The sequence below is a fragment of the Tauraco erythrolophus genome, chromosome 24 (genome assembly GCF_009769465.1).
Source record: "Tauraco erythrolophus isolate bTauEry1 chromosome 24, bTauEry1.pri, whole genome shotgun sequence".
NCBI classification, from domain to species: domain Eukaryota; kingdom Metazoa; phylum Chordata; class Aves; order Musophagiformes; family Musophagidae; genus Tauraco; species Tauraco erythrolophus.
In genome coordinates this window covers 4,027,082-4,039,269 of record NC_141488.1, presented here as the reverse complement: position 1 = coordinate 4,039,269, position 12,188 = coordinate 4,027,082, and the positions used below count along the sequence as shown (strand labels likewise).

At 62.9% G+C, this 12,188-nt stretch overlaps 1 protein-coding gene across 1 annotated transcript; it reads right to left on the bottom strand.

Moving 5' to 3' along the window:
* Nucleotides 1–3,034: 3,034 nt before the first annotated feature.
* Nucleotides 3,035–10,698, bottom strand: LOC104383394 (transcription factor E2F2-like). The gene is given in 8 exon segments (XM_086626157.1): nucleotides 3,035–3,187; nucleotides 3,189–3,521; nucleotides 3,774–3,888; nucleotides 4,070–4,228; nucleotides 4,335–4,554; nucleotides 4,880–4,967; nucleotides 10,413–10,637; nucleotides 10,639–10,698. Coding segments are annotated over 8 exon segments (1,353 nt in total).
* Between the last annotated feature and the right edge of the window lie 1,490 nt (nucleotides 10,699–12,188).

The window sequence follows — 12,188 nt, the reverse complement described above, 5'->3', positions numbered from 1 at the left end:
CCATGTCCCGCACCGGGCACCTCCGCACCGCCCCGGGGAGTTTCTCCCTCCGCCCCCCCCAACCCCCTCCCCGCTCCCTCCCCGCCGCCGCCGTCACGTGGGTGGCCCCGCCCGCCCGTTAAAGGCGAAGCGCTCCGGTGCCCCCCGCCCCCAGCCTCCGCCACGACCCCAGTTCCATCCCGGGCACCGGGAGCTGGGGGGGTTTACGGTGCCGGGGCGAGGCTGGGGGGTGCGGATTCCGGCGGGACCCCGCCGGATCCGCACCCCCCCAGCCTCGCCCCGGCACCCCAGCACCCACCTCGCCCGGGGCCGGGCTGGCGAGCACCCCGCTGCCCCAAGCAGCCCTCACCCAGGGTAGATTGGGGGGTGACAGACCCCCTGTCCCCCTTGCTGAGACTGGAGCGGGGCCCAGTAAAGCTCAGGTTTGGGTCTAACCAGAGGCGGGGCCGAGCCCTGCTCTAATCCAGTGGTACTGGAGGGGACAGGGGCGTGGGAAGACCCTCCCCAGGCCGTAGGGTGAAAGGTTGTACTTTAGGATTCAGTCCTTCGAGCCCGGCAAGCAGAGATGCCCACGGTCTGGTTTTGGGGTACGGTCTGCTCACCCCCATTTAGGGGGAGCCCAGCAGCCGCCAAGGTCTCAGGACGCCTCCCTTGGCACGGCTCTGGCAGACACAGTGTTAAGAGGCTGCAGCCTAAGTAGGACGGGAACAGAAGGAATTTGGGGGATCCCCATGGGTAGGAGCCTCTCAGCAGACAGGGACCCCCGGAGCCTCCTTGGGGGGGCAAAGAGGGGGACACTGGCCTCAGCAGAGCAGCCCCAGGAGCAGCCCAGGGCAGACATTCCCTGTTTTAGGGAAACCCCCCAAAAAACCCTGCACGCCCCCTGGGGTAGGGCTGAGCCCCCCCAGACACCCCGCTTCACCCCGCCGCGCCGCGGGGTCCCTCCGGGCGGGGCTGGGGACCCTTTGCCGGGGTGGCCCTGCCACCTCCTGGCCGGCCTGGGGACTGCGGGGTGGACCCGGCCCGGGGACACCCCCCAGCTGCTCCAGGACGCGCAGCCCCACGGGGGATGGGGACAGGCCGTGGCTACAGCACTGTGTGCCCCTCACTCGGCTTACCTGGCCCGGGGGTCTCTTCCTCTTCTTCCTCTTCCTCCACCCCACCGGACCAGTGATGCAGCCCCAATGCATGCCATGACCCTGGGTATCGCAGGCCATCACTGGGTACCACTAACCACCACCCTGCAGGTACCACCAACCATCACCCTGGGTACCACTGGCCATCACCAGGTACCACCAACCATCACTCCAGTTACCACTAGCGGTCAACAGGTACCACCGACCATCACCAGGTACCACCAATCATCACTCCAGTTATCACCAGTGGTCAACAGGTACCACCAACCATCACCCCGGGTACCACCAACCATCACTGGATACCATCAACCATCACCAGGTACCATCAACCATCACCAGGTACCACCGACCATCACCATGCCACAAGCACTGTTGGCATCACCAGGTCACAACCTGACTTGGCAGGGGCAGGTGACCTCGGGAAGGACCCTCCATGGGCACAGCCCCACCAGGGTCTCACTCTGCAGCCTCCAAACCTGCCCTCAAATCCAGGTGCACAAGCCTGTCCGAGCCCTGGTGCCTGCAGGGACCTGGCCACCAGCCCTGCGGCTTTTCCCCACACTCCTGGTTCAAGGGGCTCAAACTCAGGCGAAGGCTCATCCTGGCTGGATTTGGGCTGGAAATCACAGATCCGCAGCCGTTAGGACCCATTTCCCTCACTCCAGTCATGGATTCATCTCAATCCCCTTCTCCAACAGCTCCTCCAGAGCAGCCTGGTCAATTAAAAGGCCAAACAGGATTTTTTTGACACTAAAAGCAGGAGTAAAACCAGCCCAACACCTCCCTCCTCCCAGATTGCCGCAGCATTTTGCTGCTTAGAGGAAAACAGCCCCTTACAACACCAAAATTTTATTTTATTTCGTCCCCTCCCAGGTAGAAAACATCAAGTGCCACAAGTTTTTCCACACCAAAACACACTCTCACCCACGCCACCTCCGAGCCAAACCGCGGGAGAACCCACCCGAGGAAGGGCAACTTAAATACACTCGTTTAAAAATCAAAACACCACCCCGACTCCGGGGCCGAAAGGGGGGGTCCCATATAAATACAGTGCAATAATTACATTTGCAATGGCGCAATTAAATGCCGTATCCATCCCCGCGTCCGGGGGCTCATCCCGCATCGCTTCCCAAGCCGCTCTCCGCGGGTGATGCTCCAGTTTCGATACCCCCAGCACCAATAGCTCTGAGATGGTTGGAGGGAGCTGGTACGGAGTGGGGGAGAGGGGCTGCAGCCCCCCAGGAAATACGGCCCCGTGTCCCAGACGGGGATTTTGCCAGAGCCGCTGATTTTGGAGGCCGCGGGTGCAGAGCCCACACATGAGCTTCGTCTTCTCTTCCCCGAAAGGTGACTTCGGCTTCACTGCCTGATTATTTTTTTAAGGATATTCCAGCCACAGTAGGAGGGAACACCACCTGAAACAACCCATCATGAGCCCGAAGAACCAGTCTAACTGGGGAGCAACTGGAGTGGTCCCAAAACACAACACCCCCCAACACAGCTCATTCTGGCCAGGGGGTTCTCTGCCACCCAGGGGTGTCTCCTAACCCACCCCGTGCACGCAAAGGCACCCCCAGTTTGCCAGCAGGCTCGGGGTGGTGGGGGGCATTGATGCTGGCACCCTGCGGTTTTATGGCCAGCGCTGGGATGAGACCTGGCTGGATCCTTCCCAGGAGTTTACGCCTTCCTGGAGTGCTCCTGGAGCTCAGCGAGGTGACAACCAACCCAAAGAGCGAGGAGAAGCCACCCAGGGTGGCCAACACGAGCTCCCCACCACCACCCTCAGAAACCCCAGCACTCCGCGACCCACCCCACGCTCTCCAGCCGCTCCGCAGAGACCCCATGCGCTTGGGACACAAGTGACCGGTGGGGACAAAGGCAATGGGGGAGGTACAGGCTCAGTGCTTCAGCAGGTCCCCCAAGTCATACGCCTCAAAGAGGTCACTGACACCCTCACCCTCCAGCCCCCAGAGATAGTCGTCCTGTTCCAGGGGGGGCGAGAAGGTGACGAAGGGTCCCGAGTCCAAGTGGGAGGGGGCGCAGGGCAGCTGGTTCCTCCGTCTGCTGCAGGAGGTGGGGGGGTGAGCCCAGTAGCCCAGCCTCCACCTCCAGCAGCGAGCTGGGCCCCCCCGGGATGGGGAGAGGCAGAGATGGAGGTGACGAAAGGGTTCCCATGCCCCCCCAGCTCTGGGGGACGGCGTGGGGTGGCTGTGGGGCTGGCCCGGGACTGTTCGGTGGGGAAGGGGATGAAGTGTGGTCCCGTGGGGACATGGCGGCGGGGGGGATGCCTTGGTCCTTGGCGGGGCTCTCCTCTGCCATCTCCTCCGGGCAGAGGTACACCTCGATGGGGCCGGTGGTGCTCTTCAGGTGGAGCTGGCGGTTGTCCTGGGGAGGGGGGGGCAGAACAAGGCTCAGAGGGGCACCTAAAAGGGCACCCATATTCCACCCCACTGCCCCTCAGACACCCCAAAACCACCCAGGGCCATGCTGGGCTGTGCCCTCGGGACGCCCCGGATGAACCCACCAAGGATGGTGCAAATGCGGCAGCACCCACAGCAGCACCTGCACCCCAGCCCCAATCCTGTTGCAAGGGAGGGGGGGAACGGCTCCCGGCCCCGCTCCTGGCCCCACACACACCTCACTGAAATCCGGCACCTCCAGTTGCGTCTCTGGAGGAGCCTTCACGGCGATCACCGTCTGCTCCTGGAAGTTGCTGATGGCACGGAGGTCCTGGTAGGTGACGTACGCCAGCGTGGACGGAGACGAGGTATAGGAAAACGAGGGACTGCGAGCGGGATGGCTCAACCCCCCCATCCTGGTAGTGGCCTCCGAACATCGTCCCTAGCCCAGGGGAAGCCAACTGGAGGAGAAGGTCCCCAAGACTCTGTCCCCAAGGCCCTGTCCTCCCTCCCCATGTTCCCCAGCAAGGATATCTCTGGTTGGCTTCGTTGTCAGCCAGTTGCCGGAGCTGCAGGGCACAATCCTGCAGGAGCTGGTCCAGCATCCTCTCCATCCTGCCCAGCTCGGCCAGCTCGCCCCGCAGCGCCTGCTGCTTCACCGTCACCGCCGCGTCCTCAAAGATCCCCGTCCCCCTGCCAGCAGAGATGGCACCTGAGTGACAGCACATCCTACACGTCCCTGAGCCACCTGTCCCCACCCTGCCCCGTCCCCACCTCCCATCCTTCCGGCATCACTTACATCCACTGGATGTTGTTCTTGGACTTCTTGCGGATGAGCTGGATGCCCTCCAGCACGTTGGTGATGTCGTAGATGCGCCGTTTCTGGACCTCCAGCACCTCAGCTGCCCGGTTGAGGTCCACGACGCCATCGGGCGACTCGCTCAGCAGGCGGATGAATTTTTTGGTGAGCAGCCCCAGCGAGGTGTCGTAGCGAGTCTTCTCCCCGGGAGACTTGGGGGCTGCGGGGAAACGAGAGACCCCCACCCCATAGTGTCCTTAGCATGGGACATGGGATGGAGGTGACACGGTGCTGGACGTGCTGGGGACATTAAACACTGGATGATCCCTGACCTGATGGAAAAATAACCCCAAAATAAGCCCCCTCCAGGGAGTTCCTTGCCAGCGGAGTGAGTTCAATCAGCTTAAATTGGTGTCGAGGGGCTGGGGAGGGGACACGGCTCCCACAGTGCCACCTCGGGTCACGTTGGGACCTGCTAGAGGGGACATCACAGCAGCTGGGGTCTGGCCCTCTCCCACCTCCCCGTCTCACCCAGCACCACTTACTCCTGGGGCTGGGGACCTGCATCAGCGTCCTGCCCTTCCCCTTGGGCGTGCGGAATTCGGGACCCTCCAGGTCCAGCTTCCTCTTGGCCTGAAGCAGGAGAGAAAACCCTGCGTCAGGGCTGAGCCAGACACCCCCCTGAGCCCCTGGGACCCCCGCTGAGGGCATCGGCCAAGCCCTGGGTGCCACAGCCTGGGGTGGGGGGACCTTGCAAGAGCCTCATTCGGTTGCAAAACCCCTCCTGGGAAGGGCTTTTGCAGCACCTGGAAGGATAAGGGGCTGTTGTGAGAGCTGGGTGGGGAGGAGATGGGGGGTCCCGGCACCCCTCATGGCTTCCTGCCCACTTCCATGACAGCACCCCAGCCCACCCCGGCACTCCCCTGGCAGCAGCCAGGCACCCACCGGGATTTCCCCTCGCCCCCAGCTCCTGGCACGGCTCTGAGGCCAGATCATCACCCTCCTGCCCTGCCAGCTGGCTCGTTAGGGTGCGGGTTTCCACACCCCACCACCACCACCCCGGCCACGGTTGGAGGCAGCCGAGGGCACCCAGCTGCCACCGGCGCACCTGGACCAGCCGGGCTCCAGGGACCCACGGGTGGCCCAGCCATGTGCACCCAGCTGGAGGGAGACTGGGGCGTGGCGAGGTGGTGGGGTGAGGCAGGGTGGGTGCTGGGTCCTGGGAGAGGGGACACCTCCCCGCACATGCTGTCCCCTCCCCAGGGCAAGCAGCTCCTTGAAATCGCCCCCCAGGGACACCCCACCACCCCCTCAGCATCACTTGGGGAGCAGAGACTCAGGAAGGGGGGGGGTACAGCAGAGCAGATGCAGAACGGAGCTGGGGGGTGTCACCAAACCACCCCCCTCAATGGCTGCAAATCCCTCAGGATCACCCCCACATCCTCAATACGAGCAGGAGCACTTGGGGGGGGATACTTTGACTCAGCCAGCAGAAAGCAGCCCCCCAGCCCCATCCCACCGCCCCCCACACTCCCCCAGTACCTGCTCCCAGGCTGGATTGTCCCACAGGGTCCCCCCCAGCACATCCCGCATGGTGCCCAGCTCTCCGTGCACGGCTCCGACAGCAGCTCCCTGGGGAGCGCACCCCACTTTGCAGAGAAGGGTTGGGCACCTCGGCAGCGGGAGGAGGTGCCGGGGGCGGTTTTCCGCCCCCCCAGGGAGCCAGGTTGGTCCCGAACTCCTGTGGGAATCTGTTCCCTCCCTCCCTCCCTTCCCCGAGCAGGTTTTTCCCCCAGCTAACGTGTCTCCGGCCCACCCCCTCGCACCCCCGGATCTGCCCTGGAGCTGCCGGCACCCCAAGGGTTAACACCGAGCGCATGGGAAACACCTGCCCCGGATCAGACCCCAACGCCTCTGCCAGCACTGTCTGGGATAAGGGGGGGGGGGGGCATCATCTGGAGCCCCCACCCCCTTCTGCTGGCACTCGAACTCTTGCTTCTCTGCAGGCCGTGGCCACCCGGGGGGTGTCAGCTGCACCCCATCTGTCCAAGCAATGGGGAAACTGAGGCACGGGAGTAACACAGGGCAGGTCTTGGAGTCCCTGGTCACCTCCGACCCCTCTGAGCCACAGCCACCGAGGTGGTGTCTCCTCCCCATGTGTGGGGGACTCCTCTCTCCCCTACATGCAGTTCAGGGCGGGGGGAGCTCGGGGGGCTCAGGCAGGACCCCACGCGCTGGGCAACATCAGTGAGGGACAATGGACAAGGGGGTCCCTCCTGTGTCCCAGCTGCTGCCCCCCCGGCTGGGCAGGATTAGGAACACGACAGCTGAGTGGGGCAGGGCGAGGGGCTCCCAGCACCCTGCCAGGGCTGGGAGGGGGGGGACACGAACCCCAGGGCACTGCAGGACCCCCCCACGTTGCTCACCAGCTGCTGCTTCCCAGGGTTGGGGGGGGACACACCAGCTACACCCCAATATGATGCCAAGGGTGGGAAAAGAGGCTCAACTCCCCCCCCGAGTGAGGGCAGGAGCCTGCTGGGGGGGGGGAAGGCAGTGGGGGGGGGGGGGGGCAGGTTGGGCCCCCAGCCAGCTCTGCGTGCCAGGCAGCCCTCGGCCCGGCCCCAGCGCCGGGGGCTACCTCCTGCACCCAGCCCAAGGATCAGAGCAGCCCTTTTCCCCCCCGGGGGGGCCGCGGCGGGTTCCTCCTGCCAACACTTCCTTTCAACAACACCCGCTGCCTTCTCCGGGCTTGCCCGGGCCCTGCCCGCCCCCCTCCTGCCGTGCCAGCCCCACCGCCCCCCCATCGGGGCGTGGGAACATAGTGCCCCGGGATGGGCACCCCGGAGCTGATGGGGGGGGGCCATGGGGCACCCCGCAGTCGTGCCACCGCACCGGGGTTGCTGCTCATGCCAAGGGATGGCTGGATCAGGCCCCCCCAGATGCACCCCTCTCTGTCCTGGAGATGGCTAAGGGCTAACGGGGTACGGGGTGGGGGCACAGCGGGATGCAGAACCCCCAAATTTGGGGGGTCAGGGAGGTTTTCAGCCCCACTGTGGGCAGGAGAGGGAGGCTGACCCCAGCCCAGGACATGGAGACCACCCTGCGCTGGGAGGAAGGCTGTCCATCCCCCGGGTAGCGCTCCCAGATACAAGCGGTATCTCCATAGAATCATAGAATGGTTAGGGCTGGAAGGGACCTTCAAAGGTCATCTAGTCCAACCCCCCTGCAAGGAACAGGGATATCTCCAACTAGATCAGGGCCTCGTCCAACCTGGCCTTGAACATCTCCAGGGATGGAGCATCCACCACCTCTCTGGGCAACCTGTTCCAGTGTTCTACAACTCTCATGGTAAAAAATTTTTTCCTAATATCCAACCTGAATCTACCTCCCTCTATTTTAAAACCATTACCCCTTGTCCTATCACAACAGGCCCTCCTGAACAGCCTCTCCCCATCTTTCTTGTAGGCCCCCTTGAGGTACTGGAAGACCGCTATAAGGTCACCCCGGAGCCTCCTCTTCTCCAGGCTGAACAGCCCCAACTCTTTCAGCCTGTCCTCATAGGAAAGGTGCTCCAAGCCCCATCCCCATCCCAGTGCGGATGGAGGGGGAAGGCCTGGCCAGAGCCGTTCCCGGCAGAGAGGAGCTGGAAGCGATAAAAGCCCCTCCAAGGGCAACATGACTGTCACCACCTTCCCATCCATCCCAACCCCCTCCCCAACTCCCTGCACTCCCAAAAAATCCCCCCTCCTGCCCATGCAGAAAAGCCCTTGATGGGATCAAAGTGGGACAGGCTCACCCTGGCTGACCCCAGCAGAAACCAGGGTGCTGCGGAGCTGTTCTCCCGCCGGGAAAGGGCTCCAGCCCAGCACCCACGGGGGCTGCCACCCTCCTGCCACCCTGGGTGCTCTTTGCACGGGCGCCTCAGCCCTGCCAGCTCGCGCCGAAACCGCTGCGGACTCTGAACACCCATGTCCCGGCACGGAGGAGGCAGGGAGAGCCGGGACACCATGGTGGAGACATCGCTCTCTGCGGGGCTCCTTCGCAGCCATGAGCCCCTATAGGGATCCCATGAGCCCCTATAGGGATCTCATATAGCCAGGAGCAGGTAAATACTCAGGATGGGACTGGCACCAGCTAAAACTGCTCCGAAACAGGCATGTTCTTGGGGGGAAATGCATTTAACTGCCCCCAGACCCTCAAATCAGAGAGCAAGGGAAATCCGAGACTTTTCTGGACCATGCGAGACAACTCATCCCACTCTCCCGCGGCCGGATGCGGGGTGCCAGACTCCCTCCAGCTGGACCAGGTGATCTCGGATTATTTATACGGCACAAATCCAGCGAGCAGGTGGGAGCGGCTGCAATTGCCCTGGTTGGGAATTGGGAGGAAACGTTCATTATCTGATTGTCCCGGATCTGCACACAAAGGTTGTGCCTATGAATGGGGTGGGGGGAGCCCCAGCTGCCAGGGCTGCTAATGTCACACCAGGGTCGGAAATGGGATCTCCAGCACAGGGAATGGGATCCCGGCATCAGAGAATGGGATGGGGTCAAAGGGGGAATGGCACTTGCAAGCCACCAAGGGGGATGCAGCATGTCCCCAGGCATCACGTGAGCTCCCCCAGATCCCATTCGGGGGACAGTCATGGACAGGAACATCCTGAGCATCTCCTGGCATGGGTGATGATGATGATGATGATGGTGGTGGTGATGGCAAAGAGGCCATTAGCCCAAAATCAGCTTCGCAGTGACACATGGAAAGGGGACTGTGAGGGTGGGGGGTGTCTTTAGGGGAGAGGGCAGCAACACAGGTCTCTCCAACAGTGCAGGATGCAGCATCTCACGCGGTTCCAAGACAAAGAGACCAGGGAAAAGACAGGTGGTCCCGGAGCCTCCCGGGATGGGGCTCAACAGCCCCAGCCAGCCCTGCAGCAGTGGCACGGATGGGGGAGCAAAGACACCCCCTCTTCCCCAGCCACCACGATGTCCCCAGCTGGCACTGAGCGTCAGGGACCAGGGAAAGGAGGGGAGTGGGAGGGAATAAATAAATAAATCAAGCCTTGAAAAAAATTAAATCGAAGTTAGCGGGGTCTGGGATCCCTCCCAGGGCCCGGGGAGAACAGAGGCTCCCAGTGAGGGCTGGACACGTGCCCAGGCTGGGGTGAGCAGGAATTAAATGCCAGCTGCCAGTGGGACCGACTGGCCAGGGGCTCAGCAGGGGCCCTCCAGGAGGAGAGATGGGGTGGGCAGAGCCAGCCATGCACCCCGATGCCAGGCACGGAGCCAGCGCCCTACCTGGGCCTCAGTTTCCCTGTTTAGGGAAGCAGGTGCCGGGCAGCTCGGTGACAAGGGTCACAGCCAGGGACAACCTGCAGCTCCCAGTGTTGGGGTGTCCGGTTCAAAGCTTTGGGGTGTCCCATGGAAGATCAGCATTGCTTTAAATTCCACACCCCCCAAAAAAAAAAATTGGCATTTCAAGCCCCACACTGAAACCACCCCTGTCCCGTGTCCCCCCACCTCCCCGGGTGACGGGTCACCCCAGGGGGTCACAGCCCCAAAGTGGGGAACTGGCGGCGGGCAGGGAGGGTGCCCCCCACCCTGAGCAGGCAGAGGTGCTGCCCGCACCCCGCCTTTGCTTCCGTACGGTGAAAAGAGATTTGCAAAGGGCCTCGGTGCCACGGACGGGTTTTGGGGCGCGACCCGGACGGTTTGTAAGCCAGAGAGAGGTGAAAAAAAAAAATTAAAATTAAAAAAAAAATAAAAAGGCCGGAAAAAAGGTTGAAAAGCGGAACTCGAGATCCAGCTTTGCGGACACGAAGGGCCGGAGGGAAGTTGAGAAATTTCTGAGCCATTTCACTGCGACTTCTGATTTCAAACCTTACCCTCCCCCACCCCAAAGAGACGTTTGGGGGTGAGGGGTGCCGATCCCCATAGAAGCTATAAAATTTGGAAGGGGATGGGTGCTGCGCATCCTGGGGTCGCCCACCCCCGGCTCCCCACCCTGCGCGGAGCCCCCAGCCCGCCCGTCCCACCGAAGCGATGCCCGGGGAGGTGGCGGGGGGGGGAGCAGACACCTTACCGGCAGCCGTCCCGCCGAGGCCGAGCGGAGGGTCCTGAGCTGGTGGCCCTGGGGGGTGGCATAGGGCCACCCCCCCCGGGCAGCGGGGCCGCTGACAGCCGCTGGCGTGTAGACCTGGGTGAAGGAGCCGGCGGGTAACGGGGGGCTGCCCAGGCTGGAACCCCCCCGCTCCACGGAGCCCATCACCGACACGGCCTTCTTCGGGTGGGAGGGGGCGGAGGGGGGGCGGGAGGGTGACACCCCCCCTCCCCGGGGCGGGGAACACTCCCCCGGGGAGCCGCAGCATTGCAAAGTCCTTTCCGAGAAGACCGGGCGGGGGGGGGGGGGGGCAGCAGCACCCAGCGATTTGGCAGCAAAGGGAGGGGGTGTAGCGGGGGGAGGGGGGGGGTCACAATCTCAGCGGCGGCATTTTAGGGGAGCGAGGGGCGGGGGGGGTGGGAATCCACCCGGCGTTGACATCAGCCGGGCTCCAAAAACCCCACCCCCGCACCCCCCCGCCCCAAAAAACCTGCGGAGAAGCAACGCGGCGGCGGCCCCAAAACAGGGCGGAAAAGGCGCCTTTGGCCCCAAAAAATGGGCCGGATGGGGCCGGGGCAGCCCGGAGCGCGGCCCCGCCCGGCGCGGTGCCCCCCGCACCCCGCTCCGCTCCGGCCCGATCGCGCCCGGCCCCGATCGCTCCTTTTTTTCTTTTTTTTTTTTTTTTTTTTCCCCTCTCTGTCTTTTTTTTTTTTTTTTTTTTTTTAAGCGCCAAACGCCGTCCCGCGAAATTCGGATTTCCCGCGGAAAATTCCGCGCGCTGATTGGCTGTTGCCGCCACCGCCCCGCCCCCTCGGGCGGCAGCCGGCGGCGCCGCGTCGGGAGGGGCCTTAAAGGGACAGCGCACAGTTAGGAGAGAGGGCGCCCTGTATGCAAAGCAGGGGGCGTGGCCTCTTTTGCATACCTGCTCCGGAAACTGGGGGTGGGTCATTGAGGTTGGGATCGGGACTGGGATTGATTTATTATTAATTAATTAATTTATTATTATTAATAATTATTTATTTCTTAAAGAACACACACACACCCCCCCCAAATCTGTTGGGTTCCAGTTTGGGGGCTGTGACGCCCCCATCCCCATCGCCCCCCCCATCTCCAGCTGCAGGGACGTGGGGAGGGGTGGGGGGGGGCGTTGCATCATTTTGGGGTTCTCCATCCGGGGGCTGTCTGGCAGCAACCCCCTCACCACCACCCGTGGGCGGGGGTCAGCGCCAGCCGGGGACAGGGACCTGCCAGGGACTCAGCACGAGCAGATTTGGCCCCTGGTTCACTTGCACCAACCCACCACCCACTGACCCCAGTCGCAGCTGTCGGCCGCCCACCACGTGTCCTTGGGGTGCTCCAGGTCTGGCTGGCAAAGGAGAGGGAGAAAGAGGGGGTGAGGGGCTCCCCGTTTGGCCCATGGGATATTTCAGGGTGCAGCAGTGGCAGAAAACACCAGTGCAATGGTGAATTTCCAGGTGAGGGCAACTCTGAGACTTACTGGGACCAGTAAAAGGCCACCAGACACCGAGCTGAGCCACAATTTGATCCTTCTGAGGCCACAGAGTCACAGCGGTTGGTTCCTCTCCATCACCCGGATCCTCTCCACCACCTGGTTCCTCCCCATCATTTGGTTCCTCTCCATTTTCTGGTTCCCCTCCATCATTCTCTTCTCCATCATTCTCCTCTCCAGCACAAGGCAGGTTCATGTCCACGTCTGGGATGGGGATGTTCAGCTGCAGAGATGGACTTTCTTGCAAA